Source organism: Protopterus annectens, chromosome 4.part1 (genome assembly GCF_019279795.1).
Source record: "Protopterus annectens isolate FY-2018-M chromosome 4.part1, PAN1.0, whole genome shotgun sequence".
NCBI classification, from domain to species: domain Eukaryota; kingdom Metazoa; phylum Chordata; order Ceratodontiformes; family Protopteridae; genus Protopterus; species Protopterus annectens.
The window spans coordinates 206,138,050-206,161,024 of NC_056734.1; the positions used below are offsets into that span (position 1 = coordinate 206,138,050).

At 39.5% G+C, this 22,975-nt stretch overlaps 1 protein-coding gene across 3 annotated transcripts in view; it reads right to left on the minus strand.

Annotated features, from left to right (window-relative positions):
* GPC5 (glypican 5) overlaps positions 1–22,975 on the minus strand; it is a 4,047,478-nt gene that overhangs the window by 2,151,310 nt on the left and 1,873,193 nt on the right. For 2 of the 3 annotated variants that reach the window (XM_044070104.1, XM_044070106.1), the window contains exon 5: positions 10,830–10,886. The exons of the other annotated variant lie outside the window; for it this stretch is intronic. In XM_044070104.1, coding sequence (XP_043926039.1) covers positions 10,830–10,886 — 57 coding nt within the window. The remainder of the gene's footprint in view (positions 1–10,829; positions 10,887–22,975) is intronic. 3 annotated transcript variants of the gene reach the window in all.

Here is a 22,975-nt window from a genome sequence, read left to right on the forward strand (position 1 = left end):
ACAAACCTATGAACCTATATATATATATATATATATATATATATATATATATATATATATATATATAAATTAATTCCTGCTAGCAACTTTAATCTGGAATTAAATGACAACATCAAAACTCATAGATATAATCACTGCAGTTATAAAATAAAAAGGTATGGTGCCATGATAAGAGAAGCGTTTATAAAACAGAAAATACCCATTTTGTGGAAAGACTGCCAATGTGGATAAGCCTGTCTGAAACATTAGCAAGTTTTAAGAATAACTCCAACAAGAACTGAAACTGATAACTCGAAAAATTCAATAAGTATCCAGGAACAAGAAGGAAACTCCGGGAGTTTAAATTCACTCAGTTTAATATGCCACGAAATAAAAACAGCCACAAGTATTATGTTGACAGCACATTTGCTGTCAACATAATACTTGTGGCTGTTTTTATTTCGTGGCATATTAAACTGAGTGAATTTAAACTCCCGGAGTTTCCTTCTTGTTCCTGGATACTTATTGAAGTTTTAAGAATAACTTGAAAGAATGTCCATATTCATTCCAGTTCGTCCACGTGAAATCACTCTGACCTCTTGGCCTCCTTCTTTCACTCCAGTCCACAAAGATTCACTGACAAGACATGGCTTGGAAGAGGATCTCATGATGGCAAGAACAAGTTTTGACATCCACTACATCTAAGAGGCAAGATGGAGGGGCAGTGCGGCAAAGCCAATTGTCTTGGGACTCAGAATCCACTACTCAGGAGGAGAACAAACTAGAAATGCTTTGGAAATTGTAGTGAAGGAGTGGTCTCAGAAGGCAGTGAGGGATGTCATCAGAATTAATGACAGAATCATAAAAATAAGATGCTAGTGTAAGGATAGGGCAGTATTCATAATGTCAGTCTATGCCCCATTGCAGGTTTGTCATAGCAAGGAAAAGAGTACATTCAGACAGTAGTTGGAGGACCTACTAGATAAAGCAAGACAACATTAGTTAGTGTTGATACAGCGGAGAATTGCATGCTCACATCAGGTGAGGCGGAAAAGTATAAGAGGACTGCCTTGGTCCACATGGTGGGGAATCAGAATGAAGAAGGCCAAGCCATTCTAGACTTCTGTCTGACAAATGGCTTAGTGGTTGGCAACTCATGGTTCAGCAAGAGAAAGAATCACAGGATCATGCACAAGACTGACCAGTATGCAACTCATCCCCAGTGAAGCAGTCAACCCACACCATAAACCACTAGTTAGTGAAGGCTCTAAGGACAACACATATGAGGCTTAAGACCTGTGAGATGAAAAAATTGAAAGCACAAGGGTTCAAGGAATTAATCAGGGCCCTAACACCTTAGAAGTAGTGGAAATAGAGACAGCTGAAGAAGAAGAATGGCAATGTCTCCATATAGTATGTGTGAGGACTATAGAACAGATACGTGACCAAGCCAGGTATGGAAATAAAGTATAATGAGAGATGGTGATGGAATGCAGAAGTCGGGAAGTCATCAAAAGAAAAAAGGACTGAGGTTAATGTGGGAGACAGGAAAGACTTGGCTAAGGAGGAATACCGGTTGGCTAACAAACAGGCTAAGAAAGCAGTTGCAGTAGTGAAATACATGGCATCAGAGACACCCTACCAGCTTCTGGAAACTGATTCAGTAGGTGGCATAAAGAAACTGTATTGCTGTACAAGGAAAAGACAGAAAGATAAAGACGATATTCATTAGACACCCTTCATAAAAGATCCTTATTAGTCCACAAGACATCAACAACAGAGGAAAGGAGTACTTTCAGCAGATTCTGAATGAAGAGTACCCTACTGAAAGAAGTGGAGCCCAATCTACAAAAAGTAAGAGCAACACTATGGAAGTCAGGGAAAGCAGCAGTTTCAGATGAGGTCATGACAAATATGATTACGATGTTGGGTGAGTTACAGGAGAAATGATTCCTGAGAATACTCCTAGCAGTACGGGGAGAAAGCTGAATCCAAGGTGATTTGAGAGTAAAAATAGTAGTACTAGTACACAAGGTCAAAGGGGACATTCACAACTGTGGGCAACATAGAGGTATCAAACGTCTGTCACTCAGCATGAAACTTCCGGAGGGGTGATAGATAAACAAATATGCAAAGTAGTAGAAAGCAAGATGGCAGACGAGCAGTTCAGATTCAGATCAGGATGCAGCACAGCTGATGTTTGCACTGAAGCAGGTACTTGAGAAGAAGCTAGAGATAAGGAAAGTGTCCAACTTGGTATTCCTAGACTTGCAGAAAGCATATAACAAGGTCCCATGAAAGAAGATTTGGGCAGTCCTGCGATGGTTCAAAGTCCCAAAAACATTGGTAGAATTTGTGCAGGCAGTGTACAAGGACCCAGTGACATAAGCAAAAAAAAAAAAAAAAAAAAAAAAAAAACAATGTTTGGACCCACAAAGAGGTTCCACTGGGACTGGGAGTGCATCAGGGTTCAGCTCTGAGCCCAATGCTGTTCAAATTCATAATGGACTACATTTGCAAACAGGTTGGAGGGGACATAGCAACAGAGTTGTTGCATATAGATAATATGGCATTACAAGCAGTCTCTGAACAAGAAGTTCAAAATGGGATGAAACTTAGTATGCACAAAGCAGTTGTTTGGGCAGCAAATGGGGGAAATCAGACAAAGATGAAAAATGAGATACAAGGCAAAATAGTGGAACAGGTTAAAAGCTTTAAGTACCTGAGAGGAGTGGTTGAGGGGAAATGAACTCTGAATGAAAAGGTCAAAGCTAGAGACAGAGGTGCTTGAGACAACTGGCACAGTGTCAACGGTAATATCTGACAGAAGAATGCCATGTCAAAGAGCTGAAATGCAAGGTATACAAACTGTGGTGTAACCAGTACTATTGCAGGGAACAGAAACCTGAGCAGTGATTGGAGAGCAACTGAGGATGCTATAGATGATGGAGATAAAGTGGTTGAGACAGGTGGCAGGATGCACACTGTGGGACAAGTGAAGAAATTAAGACATCAGAGCAGAAGCCCAAGTAGCTCCAATTGAAGAGAAGGTCAAAGAGAACAGATTATAGTAGTTTGGACACATGCTCAGTAAAGGAGACAGCAATCTGGTGATGACGATATGGGACAGACAGGAAAAGTGCAAGAGTAAATGAGGGCATTAAGTGAAGATATGGCTGGATTGTGTGAGAAAAGACCTGTGACAGTTAGGCATGACTACTGAGGAAGGTAGGAGTGTGGCATTGAATCAAGACAGATAGTGACAGATGACACAACACATCTGCCACATATGGTAAATGGGAAAAGTGGGTTGATGATGACTGGATGACTGGATTGAGTCACAAGTCTGTGATCCAAAGTTAGAGCAGTCTGCAGTCCTAGATGGTTTTAGGAGCAGAATGCTGTAAATTCAACATTTGATGAAAATTGAAACAGATTCTAGCCATAGAACATTCAATAATGCAAGATGACAATGTTATAAATACATCTTTTGTTGAATATGTTCTCTGTTCTACAATGCCAAATGCCAGAGAATCCCAGTTTCTTTTTTTAAATTCTCACACAGCTAAGATTTTGGATTTACTGATATTTTTCCAAGAAAAGTTAAATACCAGTATCCTTGACAAAATACTTTTGTATGGCCAGTTATCTTACCTTAAATTAATCCTGGTGGTCAGTAACTATCCAATATCAAGACAAGATGGGGATGTCTTTATAATGATAAAGATGATAAGCTTTCTCCTAAATTAATTTATAAAAGCAAAAGCATCTATGATAAATCATCAAACTATATTCTAATGGAATTATTTTTTGGAAGACACACTAGACATTACCTTGCTATCCTCCTCCTGCCAATATAGCCACAACAGAAAAGATAATTGTATTATCTGTGGCAGTCTTAGTGTCAATTGCTTCCATCACACACACTTTTCAGAGCCATAACTGGTTCATCAACTGTCCAGTGCCATTTTCCAATTTGGCATTCCATAATTGTAAGTTGAGGAATCAAAGAAAAAGGTCTATTACCTGATCTGGCTCAGGGTCAAGACAATTCTGTGCTTCTCAACTCTAGCTTGAGTAGCACAAGAAAAAAAAAAAAAAAAACAAACAAAGAAAAGATCCTCCTACTTTTCATCCTGTAGCAGCTTGCTGCAACATAGTAAACACAAACCTAACCATAAAATCAGTTTCAATATTTATTTCAGTACTAGCATTCAGAAATACTGCTACAGAATGAATACCAGTGCTACACAACTGATCAACTGGCATCTCTTGATCGTGCACCCTAACACCCTATACCTGAAGGGGTTGCCCCCTTGTCCCTCCCTAGCTATGCCTCTGCCCCTTTCTGCAGCCTCCTTTAACTAGGTTTCTCAGTTATCACAGTCTATCATACTCTCATTTCCAATATGGCTTTCTCTCTCTCACTGACATACAAAAAATCTTCAAACAGCTTGTTAATTACCACTGCCTCTTGTTTCATACTGGCTCATTAAAAGTCATAAAATTACTCCCTCTCTAACATTATCCTTCCTAACTGTGCACAGCTTTTGGAAGCAGATCTTTTTCTACTTGGTTGATCCAAAGTTTATAACTCTGATGGCAATACCTCTATCTGTGTTCTAATACCTATTAACATCAATTCAAGATAAAGTTTTGCATATAACCAAAAGAACAGCTAAATCTACCCATACACCCTTGGATCTCCTTTAGCATAGGGACTTTAATTAATAATAATAATAATAATAATAATAATAATAATAATAATAGTAATTCCAATGTTACCGGTAATTAGAATTCTAGTAGAATACATACTAATGAATCAATCCAAGAAACTAAATACTCATTGAAATCTACTCGCTGACTAATCATGCCCAGTCTTTCCCTTGCCATACGTGAAAGATCTTTTTGCAAACTTGTCCCAGCTGCTTGGAAGAGGCTACAAAAAAGCATAACATTACAGCTGTTTTGCTGAAGTTTGCAAGTTAACTCAAGCATACAAGAGTGTCTGTTTCAGAGATAAAGGGTACTTACTGACTTCATCATGTTCTCTAGTCTTATCCTGATGACCTTTTGGTCTGATGTACCCTGCATACATGCAGTTGATGAATTATGGAATGCTGCATATATATTGTGTATATATATATATATATATATATATATATATATATATATATATATATATATATATATATATATATATATATATATATATATATATATATATATGCATATGCTTCCCTGCATTATTTTTCGCTGGACCTATATACTCTAATGCATGCATTCCATTATTTCCATAATATTCTTTATATACTATGATCTCATTTTGTCACAGTATAGTGTATTCATTGGCACCTCTGTAATTTGTTTTGTTTTATGTCATTGCCAGATGATCCATGTAGTAGCAGAAAATGGCACTGTACCAGCCAACGCATCCAATTAAAACAAAATAAATTTAACCGACTGCTTAACCACTATATTGTATATTGACTTCTAAGACACCACAGATATAATGCGGTACCTTACAAACAATAAAAAAGCAATGGCTCTTGAGAAATGAAAAACCTGATAATATTTAGTGCTACTTAAGGCTCATAAATCCATGGCAAGATGTTTACCAATGATAGCTCTGAGGAATTACATTAAAGACATATGCTATACTGAGCACATATGTGTCTACTAATACTAATGGCAAAGTTGCGACATCCACTTTTCTGGAATACTCTTTTCAGATATTAACATGGAATATGGATGATTTTAAACTGCATAAAAGAATTACTTCAATGAAAGATGCTTAAGCAGAAAAGTATCTAGAGAGGGGCAAAGAGGGCAGCAGCACTGGCACACAATGTTGGGGGCATGATTGATCTAGAGAGGAGCAAAGAGGGCAGCAGCACTGGTACACGATGTTGGGGGCATGATTGATCTAGAGAGGGGCAAAGAGGGCAGCAGCACTGGCACACGATGTTGAGGGCATGATTGATCTAGAGAGGGGCAAAGAGGGCAGCAGCACTGGCATACGATGTTGGGGGCATGATTGATCTAGAGAGGGGCAAAGAGGGCAGCAGCACTGGCACACGATGTTGGGGGCATGATTGATTTAGAGAGGGGCAAAGAGGGCAGCAGCACTGGCACACGATGTTGGGGGCATGATTGGGAGATGCTGCTCAATTATTAGTGCAGTACTGGTATTCATTTCTATACCTACATTTCCGAATGGTAATACAGGAATTAATTCTGACAATACCACTGAGGAACTGAAAATCTGACCTCTTCCCTATGTCCTTATTGAATAGTTCCATGATAAGTCTTTCCATGGCTTACCTATGAGGCTGGTCAGAATTACTAGTCTGTAATTGCCTAGGCCTGTAGCAGTTCAGAAAGTTCATTAATTGTATTTTGTTACATTATTAAGATGTGACCTCTGTCTTTATAAGGCAATGTCTGATCCAGTTCTGTTTTAATGTCTGCAGAAAAAATGCACAGCTAAAGGAGATTTCATCAGATTAGTGCACCTATTACTAAATAAATATCAAGACTGATGCATATAGGGTGCATACGGTGTCTCATTCATTGAGCACTGCTGAGTTCAGGGATAACGCAGATGGCAACCTAATGTCATCGCTAGCTGGCATAAGGGAATATAGTTATTGTTATATTGTCTTCAGATGAAACATATGCCTTATCTTCTAAACAATGAGGGCTCCAGTAATCCAAGATCTCTTGCATCTTCACAAATCAAATAGTCTTACAAATACCTGAAGAAGTGATAAAAACCTTCTTCAGGGAATCAGTAAAACAAGCTGAAGAGTAAGATTCATAACTCTGCCTCTCCATCATATCTGGAATCGGCTTCTACAGATAAAACAGTGGCATAAACTATTTACCTTCAAACAGAAACTGTACAATTGGATGTTTCTTCATAAATTCGCTATGCACTTGACTGAGCCAGGATGTGGACTGCCAAGGCATAATGATTACAGGATTTAGAAACCTTGGCCTTCCTAAGATTCCAATGATTTTGCGAACAGACAATGTTTAGGAATGTGTTCAACGTACTGCTACCAACTGTAGCTGAAACTCCAAATGACAATTTTGATTAGTTACTAACTGTAACACCTGCTGATGTTTATACAGTACTGTAGAAAACTCTTCTATATTCCTAATTGTTCATCCCACTACTGAACACAGTGATACTTTCTGTAGTCTTAAAACTTAATGACTTAACAGAACTAGAAAAGTTGCAAAAATTCGTAACTGCTTTGCATACAAAATAATGGTTAAGCAAGTCAATTTCAAAATCTTTTGTTTGAAATTTGAGGCACATGGGACAAACATTTGATATGGAAGTGTAATGATAAAACAATAAAAGTAAACAAATAAAAACGTGCAAGCACATCACTGAAATATGTATAAGCTATGAAAAAGGTAGCACTGAGACAAGGTAATTCCGTATTATCCTTGCTCAAACAGAATTGACATGTATATAGTAACATAAAGTCTTGACACGTGGTAGCAGAATTCAAGCTTCTGGAAGTTAAATAGTTCACAAAGACTGACACAAATCTATAAACTTATGTATCATTTATTTGGTGTAAACTCTACATACAACATCACTACCTTACCTAATTTTAATGGTTTACAGCCGCAGTCTTGAAGCCCAGAATTCTGAAAATCATTCGACACCATAATATTGAAAGATTAACATGCTGAGGATCACACTGTTGAACTCTTGGACTTATTTCCCTGCAGCACCCATGTTAGCACTTATTCATGGGCCCCACCACTGCAGGACCCATGTTAGCACTTGCTCATGGGTCCTCACCCCTGCATGATCTATGTTAGCACCCATTCCTTGGTCCCCACCCTTGCAGAAATCAGTGAACACTTATTCATGGGTCCTCACCCCTGAAGGACCCATGTTAGCACTCGTTCATGGGTCCGCACCCCTGCAGGACCCATGTTAGCACTCATTCACGGGTCCTCACCACTGCAGAATCCATGTTAGCCATCATTCATGGGTCCTCACCACTACAGGATCCATGCTAGCCCTCATTTATGGGTCCTCACCCCTGCAGGACCCATGTTAGCAGTCATTTATGGGTCCTCACCACTGTAAATCCCCTGTCAGCACTCATTCATGGGTCCTCACCACTGCAAGTCCCATATTAGCACTTGTTCCTAAGTTTGCATAGGTAAGTGGATTCAGCATTTCAGATTTTTAGACACTGTGGTTTTCTGCATTTTATCGATATTATGGTCTCAAGATTATGATTTTCAAGACTGTGTTAGTAATCCAATTTTAACATACTCTGCACCACTGCTTCTTCTATTTCCACAAAAACAAACAAAAAAAAACTTTAGAACTCTAGATAATGGGCTTCAGCTATGCCTTTCCCTTATAAACTGTACTTCTTGTTCTATGAAAGAAGACCTTCAGTACAATCATCTTTGCAGAAGAACTCAAATTCTTAAAGCAAGCAACCAGCTACCAAGCTCATTGCAAATGTTGAAAACAGCTTTCTAGCTTTAACTGAAGTACAGCAACCTACATTTTCTGCTACCCTTCAAAATATTTGGATCATTGTCCTACGTGGTTAAAAATTATGAAATATTTTTGTATATGTTCTAGCTGGAGCTGCTTTCGATTTACTTATGTGTACTATACAATACAATGTTTCATCTTTTGCTTGGTTCCCAGCAATGGCATCATCTGTATGGAATCCAAAGAGGATTTTGCAAATTGTCCTGTTCCTCCCACATTCTAAAGACATACAAAAGATGAATTGTAGATATTATAAATTATTTATAGGCATGTGTTTGTGTGTGTGTGTGTATATATATATATATATATATATATATATATATATATATATATATATATATATATATATATACATTTATATATATATGTATGGGTCTACTTCAACAGCAAGAAAGGCCAGAAGATCGAAACCCAGAACACCGAGACCAGATGTATGAAACCGCATAACACCGAAAGACCAGAAGCGTGAAATTCAAAATCCGGGCATTACGGGATTTTGAGTTAGTGCTTCTGGTGTTGCGGTGCAGGTAAGTATGGATGTGTAAGTGTATTTTTGAGGGTATTGGTGTGTGTAAGTGTGTGTTGTGACTGTAGTGTGTGTGTGAGGGACTGTAATGTGTGGGTGTGAGTTTGCCTTGTGTGTCTGTCTATGCGATCTCAGAGTTAGCATATTAAAGTGGGGGGTGTGGGGGGTGCCGGCGGGTTTGCCCCCTCCCTATTTCTATTGTAGGATGTTGTGATAGGTTGTCTGGGGTAGTTTTGTGTGTGTGTGTGTGTGTGTGTGTGTGTGTGTGTGTGTGTGTGTGTGTGTGTGTGTGTGTGTGTGTGTGTGTTTTACAGTTTCGTGATTTTGAGTTTCGTTGTTGTGAGTGTTCAGTGTTATGTGATTTCGTGCATGTGGTCTCAGTGTTTTGGGTTTTGTTGTAATGGGCTTTTGTTGTTGTGCAGTAGATCCATGTGTATATATATATATATATATATATATATATATATATATATATATACATGTGTGTGTGTGTGTGTGTGTGTGTGTGTGTGTGTGTGTGTGTGTGTGTGTGAATCCTGTGATGGGCTGGGTACACATGCACCATTAATTTATCTTTCTTGTTCCTCCTGAGTGCTGTCATACACTCTGGCTCTCCTGCTTCTCTAAGCTGGATAAAGTGGGTAATCAGATAATGAATGAATGAATGAAAAGGACAGAACCTCTTCTGTCTGTTTTCAAGATGATACACTTATATAAGTATTTTTATAAGTATTTTCTCATTCATTTAAACTGGCCAGTTGAAGGATCTTGTTCCCAGCTCTGTAATCATGGTTAATAGAGTAAGTATGTAACTTACTAATTGACTATGTAGATTAGTAAATAAGTACACACATTCATAAATATATAAATGTAAATAGTATAAATGAACACATGAATATTTGTCATCTGATGCACCACTCGCTATTTCTTTAGTAAGAGCTGCATTAAATAGAAATGTCAACAAACATCTCCTGTCTGACTGATTGCCACAGCACGATGTCCTAAAAATAAGCATTATAACTCATATTAGTGTGCAATAAGTCTTCAAGCAGCGACTCAGAGTACTGCAGGAATATAGCACAGTATGAAATGTTGGCACATGTTTCATTACTCATTGTAGATTACACTTATAGAAGCACAGTGATTTGAAGCTAAATACCTGTCAGCACCTTTGTCACAAATTGTTTTACAAACATATTGAATTTTAATACTCTAGAAAGTTCTTGCAAACTAGTGGAAAACCTTGAACTTTGTTTATCAAAATATAAAAACTTGGTGTCATCAGTGACCTTTTGCTAATATTAATGCTTTAAGGATATTAGACTACTACTACTGTCTTTTGGCTATGACTTTTATAATGTATAAAGTCCTTATCATTTAAGGCCCACACCCCAATAACTGCTCACAAAGTACTTGTTTTCTATGGATAAACATTTCATTTAGATTTTTAATGCTTTCACCAATGTCAGGGTTTTAAAAAGCAGAGAGACAAATTCCCTGAGGAAGTAACATCCAAAATGTTTGAAAATAAAACTTGTGAAATGTGGGATAAACCAGAACACTACTCATTTCAAAACAAATTAGTGTGAATGGCACATTTGTATAGTTCTAAAGGGTACATTGTAATAATAAGAAGATATATGTGTCATTCTAAGGGGTACATACTGATAAGAAAAGGACATATGCGTGGCTCTAAAGAGTAAATTATTAATTATAGGCAAAGTCAATATATATTGTTCACAAGATGCTTTGACTGGTCAGATTTCACAATGTTCTTACCGAGATATTTTTCTCATCCGTGGCCTATCGTTCTTTGCAGGTTTCAAAGGCAGAGGGCTGGAAGGAAAACCCAGGAACAGTAAACAGCAGGCAGGAGATGAATGTAGGGAAAGAAAAACAAAAAGAAAGGAAGATTTGAAGAAGCAATCAAAAGGACAGCCCAAGAAAAAAAGTGAAATAATGACATTATTATCAAAAATGCTTGGCATGCCATGCATAAAACACATGCAGTCAGTAAATGGAGAAAAACAAAAACATAGCAATGAAGCAAGTAGCCAAATAAATTCCATTATTTCAGAAAGCAGGCCTTGTATATTACATAAAGCTGATTGTTGTGCTACAAAATAAGCAAAACAATGAATTTCTGAAAATAAATCATTTAAGCCACTGTCCAAGAGCGAGTATAGTCATCTTAAAGATACAGTTTTACTTGTAGTTGAAGAGCAGTTACTAGTATTGTAATATTTAGTGATCAGTGCATACAAACATATGCTGAAATTAATTAACACACTGCGGTGTTAATGGAACTAAACAACTATATGATTAATGGATTGATTAATGCTCACAAGTGCTCCTTTTCTATATCATATCCTATATAAATATTACTGTTACGTCATGCAATAAAATGATACTCAGTGTGCAGGCAGTGAAACAAACATATGATGGCTTTAAGAAAGATCAGGACAACCCCTAATTTATTACTTTGCCACAGGTATGCTGTACATGTGTAATGCACCCCTCCTCTAGTAACCACAATCTGTTATAGCATGTGATCACCACAAAATGTTTTCCCTGTTGCATACATCTTAGACCAGGTGGCCATACTCCTGTAGTGCTATAACTAACATGCTTATCTAAGACATGTAGTTTGGCTGCAGAACACTTTTGACAATTGGAAAAAAATGCAACACTTTGATATAATACAACAACTGTGCAAGAGTGTTACTGCCCAAATGCGGACAACACCGCCTTAGGGGGTGCTATAAGATGGCTTAATGGAACATTTGGCTGCATGGCTATGTCTGACACTTTTTAGTCATATCTGCAGCATAAGACCAATGACTTGATATTAACATGTATAACATTCACTCCTTGGTAAGAGAGTAGCAGATTTGTAACCGTAGTGAAACACCAGTAGGTAGATATTTGACCTGGCACTTATTTCCATCGGCACCACTTTACCAAACTCTGATGCATTGCAATCTGCACCCAAACATCAACACAAAGGCAGATTTTTTTCAGTTTTGATGCTAGTTCTGCCCCTCCAGTCTATTCCCATGATAACTGGCATTCACACGACGAACTGATGCATTGCAATTAAAGCTAAACCAAAGGACTATCTAGTCATTCATTTGTCCTATTAGTTACAGAGAATAGTATTGCTCTTTGTCTGGCAACACTTGAACAGTTCTTACATCAGTTTGACAGTAAGCATAGTAAGATTTTGTCTGGATTCATGCACATTACACGGCGTCACTATAAACACATTCACTAGGATTCAGGGGCAATTATCCCTGGTTGTTACTGGATGTGATTTTGTCTTTTGTGTTTAGTACAGGATGATATGAACAGAAAAAAATCAGCGATGGACTCAAAATTAGGCGAGTCTCTTACAGCACAGTAAAATAATGAATTTTAAATAATAAAAACTTAGCTTGCAAAATGTATTTATATTTCTATTGTGTTAGTTAGTTTAGTTAGTCAGTTAGTCAGTCACTCAGTTAGTTAGTTGGTTAGTTTTTGCTTCTGTTTACCAGGAAAGTCCAACTGAACACATGACTCATTTTCAACAGAAGCCCAGTGAGCGAGGCTCCAATGCCAACAATAACAATAGAGTGACAATGACATTAGAATGACAATAATATTGGGAAATTAGCTAGGCTTAAAATGGCCAGCAACGGCAGCTAGCCTAGTACTTACCTACGGACCTAAGTACAATTAGCATTTAAAACATTGTAACGAAAGCAGCAAGACTGAATTTCACATTTTCTGAAGTACAGAGTCTCTCTGTTTGGTAGCAGCTTCCTACAGAATCACTATGTCTTAAAATGATAAAGCAAGAGTAAGTAGAGAGACACACGCAGCTGACGATGGAAGAGGCTATGAAAAAGGAAAGAAAGTGAATTATCCGTACAGGTAGAAGGGGAACATGGAGCGAGTTGAGTGGGGTTGTAGCTGAAGAAGAGTGAAGCATTATTTGGGTTCAGTACATTTGCAGAACCAGGTGTTGAATATGTGTAACTTTAGTGAGCAGTCTTGCCTTGCTGTTGGGAGATGGATTTTCAGATTTTGGACACTTGTTGAGAGTAGAAGGGGCAACCTGCAGATTATCTTAGTTTAGATATAATGTAGTATGTTATTTTTGGAAGAGGTAATAATTAAATAACTTTTTATAGCAAAGTGCTTGGGAGTAAAGGGAATTTGGATTTGTTAGGGTTGAGGAACAGGTGTGTACTGTATAGGATAATCTAAAGTTTTTGTGATAGGAATACTGAGTGGATCGATGTGAAATAGTGGTATGGGAGATTTTCAAGGCATTAGTGTTGATGTCGGGTATGTGGTAAATGTAGTCTGGGACAAACTAAGTTATCCTGGTCCCATGAGTAAAGGACGGGGGGGTGGAGCAAGACTGGGGAGTAGGTGATTGGGGGATTAGAATTAGTGTCAGGTTAATGAAGGAGTGGAAGGGGACTGAAGTAGTTAAGGAAGTGAGGTAGTGAAGGGTGGAACTTAGGATGATTTAAGTGTTGGGAGCTAAAGGAAGTATTTACATTTGGTGTGATATTGCCCTAAAGAATGAGGTCATACAGGGGTTTCAGCAGGGATTTCCTATAAAGTCCACCGTGGGACTGGGGAAGGAGTTATAAGAACCTTTGTTTAGTGCAAGGGAAAGAAGACATCATGGAAGACCTGGTGGGAAAGGTGTGTAGGGCAGGGCATTTGTGGGGTCAATTTGATAATCTGCCTGCGTTAACTACAAGGTGTCGCCTTTGGGGTTAGTTCCGAAGAAACACCCTGAAGAATTTAGATTGATACATCATCTTTCATTTCTGGAAGGGGGATCAGTGAATGATTTTATTGCAGATGAGAAAGTTAAGGTGCGTTATGCCTCTTTGGACGATGCAGTGAAGGTGATCAGGGAATTTTGGGAGCCATGGCTGGTCAAAGTTGACAATGAGTCAGCTTTTTGTTTTGTTGTCCATCAGGAGGGAGGATTGTCCGTTACTGTGGATGAAGGTTGGTGATAGGTACTATTTTGATACGGCTATGCCAATATGTTGTTCTGTGGCATGTGCAACATTTGAGAAATTTAGTACTCTTTTACATTGGCTCTGGAATCAGAGGGTGGGTACGTAGAAGGCAGTGCATTATTTGGATGACTTTTTGCTAGTGGAAGAAGGGAGGGTGGGGGTTCAATATGGGTTGCAGGAATTTACAAGCATGTGTGAAGAATTGGGTGTACCACTGGCACAGCATAAGATGGAAGGTCCTGCGAGAGCTTTGGAATTTCTGGGATTAATGGTAAATGCAGAACAGGGATTGTTTTGCTTACTTAAGGATAAGATAGAGAGGATGCGTTTAGCCATACGGGGGGGGGGGGGGTGGCCAAGAATAAGATTCAGATCGGTTCAGTCATGGAACTGTTGGGGCTGCTGAACTTTGCCTGTCGAGTGGTGCATCCAGGGTGGACATTTTGTAGGGCTTTAGCTTATATGTTGAAAGGGGGTAGGAGTAAGCATCATTGGGTGAGGGTGACCAAGCTGGTGTGGGAGGATTTGAAGTTGAGGGATGGTTTTCTGCAATAATTTAATGGGATTTCCTTTTGGCAATCAGATTAGGTGGGTCAGGAGGAACTTCAGTTGCTTACAGATGCTGCGGGGGGGGGGTTATCAGCATGGGGGCTTATTTTGGGGGGAGGCGGTTTACAGCAGAATGGCCTCAGGACTGAAATGAAGAATAGAGGTGCAATGTGGCTTTTCTAGAGTTAATGCAGATTTGGGCAGCTTCGGTGGTGTGGAAGGAGCAGTTGAGGAACAAGCGGGTAGTTTTCCATTCTGATAATATGGCTGTGGTGAAGGTGTTGCAAAAGAAGACCACTAGGGCAGAATTGTTGTTGATGGTATTGTGAAAATTGGTATTGCAGAGCCTGTTAATAATTTTTTCTTTTACAGCGGTGCATGTGCCGGGGGTTAAGAATGATATTGCTGATAGTTTGTCCTGCTTTCAGTTTTGCAGATTTCGAGGGTTGGCTCCATGGGTGGTCGAGGTGCCAGAAACACTGCCTGAGGAGGTTTGGATTCTTAGGACAGGATAATCAGACATTTGGTGCGGCATTCTTGGGCTTATTCTACAAAGAAGGCATATGGTAGGGCTCTTTTTGATTTTAATTAATTTGTTTTGCAATTGCCAGACAAAAAAAGGGTGTGGTCAGAAGGATTATTGTTAAGGTATTTGGCTAGTGCATCGGAGAAAGGTAAGGCCTTGCAGACAGTTAAAGTGGATTTGGTGGCTATTAGCAATTTTGCTAAGTTGGGGGGAATTGCAGGATTTTACGAAGTCCTGGACACTGAGGTGTATGTTGAGATGGTGGGGGAGGGTGATGTTGGATCCTACAGATACTCAACGGCCGATTACAAGGGTAATATTGAAGATTTTGTTACAGGGGTTATGGTTATTATAGGGTGGCTCACTGGATTATTTCATGTGGGGCACACTATGTACATGGTTATATTTTGGGACTTTCCAGGTATCGGAATTGTTAGGTTCATTATGTTGGAAGGACATTATTGTAGCTGAGAGGGAGGTTAACATTGTATTACAGAAGAGCAAGATGGATCAGTTGGGTAGGGGATGTACAGTGGGGATAAACATGGATAGGAATCTTAGCCTTTTTCCTGGTAGCCTGGGCTAGAGAATTCAGGAGTAGGAGGTTGCAGTGTTCAGATAAGTTGTTTTTTTGTACAAGGGATGGCCAGGTAGTTTCCAGTAGCAGACTTATTAATTTGATGAGGAAGATTTTGGGTTGTATGGAATTTCCTGTTGAGAAGTTTGCAGCTCATTCTTTTAGAATGGGAGGGCTTTGGATTTGGCTGCACAGGGTAGATCAGTTGAGGTTATTAAAAGAATGGGGAGGTGGTCCTCAAATGTGTTTTTATCTTATATTAGATAATAGTGACTGTGTTTATTAACATCAATTTCTCCTTTTCTTTTAAGGAAACGCATACTTATTTTGGGCCATTCATACATCCACTGGGCAGAGAAGCATGCTTTAATCATGGAGAATGGAAGAAATTTGGGTTTATCTCATTTAGGATGCTCTGTGTAATGGCATGGGGTTAGGGGTATACAATGGGATAGGTTGATGTCTGAATTTGAGAAGGCTAAATCAAAGATAGGGTGTCCTGGCATAATAATAATTCATTTGGAGGGTAATGATTTGGGTATTCTGTCCAAGAAGCGTTTAGCGGAGCTTATTTTGCAGGATTTGTTGAGACTAAAGGCTGGGTATCCAGGTATGGAAATTGTGTGGTTGGAGTTGATTCCTCGCTTATGTTAGAGGTATGCGTACAGTTATAAGGCAATTGAAATGTCTAGGAGGTTTGTTAATCATACATTGATGAAGCAGTTAAGAACCCCTGGGATGCATATCATTCAGCATAGAGACTTTGGGCAAGGAGAGGAGGGTTGGTACCGTAGGGATGGAGTTCATCTTAATGAATTGGGCTTGGATCTTTTTAATTTGCATCTGAGGTTGTTTTTACAGGATATGCTGCAGGTTAAGGTTTAGGAGGGGGAACAGCCCGGAATCAGGCTGGTGGAGGAGAAGAGGGACAGGATTGTCTTCTTCTATTCCCCCTCTAAGGAATGTGGTTTGATTTGGCCAATGGTTGTGTGGTTTAAAGGTGAGCAGGTATGCTGCCTATTATTTGGGAGGGGGTGAGCAGGTACGCTGCCCCGGTGGAAGAGGTTCAGGGTGAGCAAGTACGCTGCCCTGAGGTGTGATTGAGCGGGGTGAGTTTTTACGCTGCCCTGAGGATTATGACGACAGTTGATGTTGTTTTATGTGTTCAAAGTTCACGTTATGATAATATTCAATAAAGGTTGTCAAATGGCTTTATGTTCTTAGAGTGGTTTGTTCAAAGGGGGGCCAGGACAATGTGTGGTTTCTAGAATATGCAGGAAGGAATGGTAGTTGTGTGTGCCATAGAAAGAACTTAAGTGATGATGTGTCCGTGTGCCGTCAGTAGGGGTTAATTAACATTTGTCAAATGCAGGAAGTATCAGGTAGATTTTGACTGAAAAAACTGATGAGGGTGGTGCAGATACAGAGTTTTAAGTTTAGTTGTAGTTAGGGTGCATGAGAATTGTATGCAGAGAAGGGAGGCAGACTGAGCACATGCTGACAGAAGACAGAGAGAGTGGGGCATTCTCCCACACCAGATATGACTTGCTAGAAAAACAGTCTACAGAGGGACTGAAAGAGGTAAGTGAAGAGGATGTGCAGAGGAAACAGCGTGAGCAGAGAAGGGCAGTGGGGAGAAGGCTATTAAGTTTTCTAAAGGTAAATAAAATGAAAAAAGGACAGACCAAACTGAATTACAGGGTTCTAGGACACCTCTCAATATCAAGCTGTATCTATCCCACACTTTGGCTGAAGCCTTATCAGGATATTTGGTTGTTCCTTTGTTTTGCTTGTTTGTCTTTGCATCGCAGGGTTGTTACACTCAGGGTTTAGCTTTACTGCAATTTCAAACTGGAGATGTATATGGATATGAAAAGGCAGTCACAGTAAAAAGACAGGTATACTTTAAACAAAGTTTTATTAGATTTTTTGGTTGTCCCCTTTTTTAAGAATTTAAGAATTCCAAGGCTGCTATGATCAGACTTTTTGTTTTCTTGTTTCTTTTTTTTTTTTCTTTTTCTTGCAGATTGGAGAAGTATATAAATGTTAAAGGCAGTCACAGTCAAGGGGTAGTTATACTTTGGCCGAGGTTTTATCAGAACATTTGATTTTTCCTTTTTTGTTGTTAGTTTATTTCAGTATCCCAACCATAGCTTTCAACCGATCTGAGACAAATCTCAACAGAATCAGGGATAAATCCTCAAATAATCAGGGACATTTTTTTAAATATTTGTACTATTAATCTGAAATATTTGCAGAATAAGAGAATGTGGATTAATATAGGTTTTCTGACGTAAAACGTCTATACCTCTGAATTACTATCATTATTTAATAAGAGCAATTCACCACCTTTTCTTCAGCAGTCACCAGTTTTAAGAGGGATTAAGAGGGACAGACCTAAAATTGGAGTCTATATCAGGGACGTCCCTGAAGATCAGGGACAGTTGAGAGGTCTGATCCCAACACTGCTATGCTCAGCGTTTGGTTTCCTTGCTCTTGCAGATTGGAGAGGTATATTGATGTGAAAAAGAGTTCAAAGTCAAAGGAAAGGTATCTTGGTCCTACTGAATGTTAAGGGATTTGTTAACACTGCAATCCATGCACACTTTTGAGCACACTTTTCCAAACATCTTTAAATATTCTTTTTAAAAAGCCAGGATTTTTTCCTATAATGTGTTATGGGAACCTCAGATGTTGCTCTGATAGTGTACTGTATCTAACATAGTCAAGAAGATGTGTACAAAGGATGTACTATCAGAATATGCACAGTGCTTTATTTACTTCATCATGCATTGCCCTCTCTACATCTCTGCTATATCCTTCTGTAGCTGGATAACTGTGCAACGCAAAACTTGTCTTTCTTAATGCCCCTCATGTGTGCAGAGATATGTGTGTGAGCATGCACACACACGCACACATGCACACACACACGTACACACAAACTCTCTGACACATACACATGCAAGCATAAGCGTAAATACATAGGCACATTCTTATGCACACACACAAATACACATATGCACATACAGACATAAACACTGATACAGGAATTGCCAGTAGTCTGTTATTTTCCAAGACAATGCTGATTTGGACAATTGGTCTTTTAAAAATCAGCACAACAATGTCAAAAGCCCTGATATGTTAGAGGGAGTAAACATTTAGTACCTTTTTTCTCTAAATACTGTTGAACACTCATGACACCGCATTTCAAATAAAACAAATAAAATTCTACAAATGAGAATTTTTATTTTTTATACAAGTGTAAAAGGAAGTATTCTGTATTTGATGACAGTATGACTTTCTCTTTAAAATCTCATTGTTCAGTAAGCAGTGAACACTCCGGGTGCCTCTGGTGCAACTAACATTAGGTAAGACTGCAATCCAAATTATAGCTTGCTACAGATCCCCCACCATGCCCCAGTATTCTCAGTACACCTTTCTAAACATATTGGAAAATATTAAGATACAACCAAACACCCTAATACTGGGTGATTTCAACTACCCTGCCATTAATTGGGAAAACTACTCGGGTACCAACTCCTTTTCCCAACGGTTCTTGGAATTCATAAATTCCAATGCCCTGGATCAACTAATCCATTGTCCCACCAGGGGAGCCAATATCCTAGACCTGGTTATTACCAACATGGGAGATAGATACTCCACACCAGTGGTCACCCCCTCATTGGTCAGGCCTCACCACGAGCAAATCACCTTTGACATCCACATCCCACCCCCACCCCCCAGTAAAGAAACCTCTTTAAAAAACTTCTACAAAGCCAACGTCATGCTACTGAAGTCAGAAGTGACAAACTTCAAAACACCCATGCAGACGGGATCTGGAAGTTCGACTGCAGAATCCTACACTAAGGCACTGTATGAGCAAATCCACTAGTGTATGAATCGTGCCATCCCAAGTAGAACCGAGATGCTTTTCTCCAAAAAAAGGAAGCCAATCTGGTGGTCCTCTGCTATAAACAAACTATACAACAGAAGGAAGAAACTGTTGCAGAAAACAGGAAAATTCCAGGATGCAAAAATCTCCCTCACCAGCCTCAGTAAGAAGCTGAGATCCATCATAAAATCCTCAAAAGCTAGTTACGAAAATAAAATTGCCAAAGATTCCAAAGACAGCCACAAGGCATTCTATAGTTATGTCAAGAATCTAAATGGCAATGCTCGGATATGCTCTGAGCTAAAACAGAATGGCATTAAATATACTGATCCCAAGGATATTGCCAATACCAGGCAGATCGATTTAGTGCCAACTTCACCCCACTCTCACCCCCTAAAGGGCTCATCTCAATACCAAAAGATTGCCAAAGTCCGATAATCACGGCCACACAAGTAGAAACCGCACTCTCCAAAGCTACGAATACAGCATCCATGGGACCAGATGACATTCCAGGCTGTGTACTACATGAAATACAAAATGAACTGGCACCTCACCTAAATGTCATGTTTAATCATAGCCTCACCTCAGGCTTCGTGCCAACTGAGTGGCGCACAACTACAGTTATCCCGCTCCACAAGGGAGGATCCACCTTGGATCCCAGGAACTACCGTCCCATCAGTCTGACAAGCCTGATCTGCAAGGGCATAGAACGCATTATCATGGAACTTATAAACAAAGACATTAGCAACCTTCAAACACTGTACCCCACCCAGATTGGGTTTGTGAAGGGCCGATCTTGTCTCCTGAATCTGATTGACTTCTTCAAATCAGTCTCCAGAGCTGTGGACGAGGATAAGGTGGTCCACACAGCCTATCTGGATGTCGCCAAGGCCTTCGACACCATCCCCCACTCTGGAATCATAGATAAACTTACTAAGCTGGGCATAAATCCCTACGTCACTGGATAGGTTGCCAACTGGCTTACTGACAGAACCCAGACTGTAAAAGTAGCCGACTCCAAATCCAGCTCCAGACAAGTGACAAGTGGAGTACCTCAGGGTTCAGTCTTGGGACCACTCTTGTTTGGCATCTACTTCTCTGAAGTACAGGCCAACACTAAGGGACTCTGGCTAACAAAGTTTGCAGATGACTGCAAACTGGCAGCCATTATTGAATTCCCAAATGATGTGGATATTCTAAAAAAGGCCTTACAGAAACAGATGACTAGTGGCAGAGCCATGGGCTCAAGCTTAATGCCAAGAAATGTATAGTTATCCCCTTTGGAAAAAACATGTACCCATGAATTACCACATAGGTGGCAGGACGCTAAACATCAAAAGTGTTATGAGAGACTTAGGGGCACAGGTGGACAGTGGTCTCACTTTCGATAACCACATTGCCATAACAGTCAGGAAATCCTTCTATGTGGCACACCTCATCACTAAGGGCTTTTCATACTGAAAAAAGGAGGTCATTGTCCCACTGTACTCATCCCTCATTAGACCCATTATAGAGTATAATGCCCTGTTTGGTATGTACCTCACAAGACATCTGCAACAGCTGGAAAGGCCATAGAAATACCTCAGTAAAAGAATCACAGGCTTAAAGCAGATGCCATATGCTGACCGTCTAAAAAAACTCCAGCTATACTCTGTGGCATATCGTCTACTCAGAGGCAATCTCTGCTTAACATACAAGGCCATGTCAAACCCTGAGCTGTTGGACAAGCTCCACTTAAAGAAATCCCAATCCCTCAGAGCCACATGCTCCAGGGATCTAAACCTTGTCATCACAATGAACAAAACATGCTGGAGGGATAGTTTCCTGACCCAGAGACTCCCCATACTCTGGAATAGACTGCCCATACTTGTCAAGCAGAGCGCCTCATTGGCCTCTTCAAAAGGAACCTTGATGATTGGATGGGAGATATTAAATTCACCCCGGGGATCATGTCAGTCACCCTGCTGGACAGGGGTCCAGGGAAGTAAATATTGTGGGAAGAAATATCCAGGGAATTGTTATGGCTAGGCTTGCATAGGTCCTAGGGCTGATAGCCTAGTACCAACATAAGAATCTATGAACCTATGAACAATGGCACTCTAAAGTACGTGCACGTGAGCGTGCACACACACACACACACACACACACACACACACACACACACACACACACATACACCTCTGTTAACATCTGCCTTTTCCTGGTATTTATACACTGTCAATTACTTTTTAACCTATATTTTACCAATATCGAAGATTGTCCAAACTTTTATAGCAAATGTATAGTAGTTCAACTCTGCAAAATATGACATCTATTACATGCAGGTAATGTATATAGATGAGAGCTCTCTTTTACAAGGGCACCAAAATAACAACTGATGAGTTATTTGCTAAACTCTGTTAATACTTTGAGCCAAGTCTGACTACATTTGAACCACATATTCCCCATCACCAAAGTAGGAGTCGTAGGAAAAAGGTGCAGCAGTTTAATTTGCAAAATATGGTACATCTACTGCTGACGACACAGAAAAATCTACTGTTTAGGACTCTGTTCCTTAGGCATTTAAAATTAGTGCCATTTTTGCTAAATTTTGTTAAAATAAATCTTACAGCCCTGTTTTACTACTTATGAAAGCCACACTTTGTCTTGTAGAAGTCATGGGAAAAATGCAGTAGTTTAAATTTGCAATACTAGCAGATCGACTTTTCCTTACTCTAGCAAATCTACAAATTAAGGAGTCTGTTTCATTTGATATTACAGGAAAGGGATAAAAACGACAGGTACTTTTGTTAGGTTCTATTAAAGATCTATTTTGGTTGCTTAATAATACAAACAAAGCATGGTATGTACTAGTCCTTCTGGAGGTACAAGGGCAGTCGACTTATATCCAAATATGCTGCTTAAGAGAGCTGGACTTCTGCATGTCTGAGAGCCTAATTTATTAGATGATGAGAGATTGAGGGTCATCTGGTGGTAGCAGTTGACCTGCTTTCTCCTCAACCAAATTGTTGTACTAGCTAAATTCTCCTGAAATATGCCCCCTATAATCTATTGGGCACTCTCCCCTTCTTAAATTGATTATTTATCCGGCTGAAATACTGTATTCTGTACTTGAAAGCCATTGATCTGAAGCAGATGAATTTCCTCATGATGTCTATTCCTCTGTACTCTGTATCACTTGCCATCCCTACTCTTTCAACAGCATCCTATCATTTCCTTTATTTAATTGTGTTCTCACAATATCCCTGCAGGTAGCATGAAGCACACTGCCACCACCATAACTACACTGTTCATCTTAGCCTCCATACAAGCTTTGTATCAAGTGAAAGAAAAACAGCTACAGTCAATCTC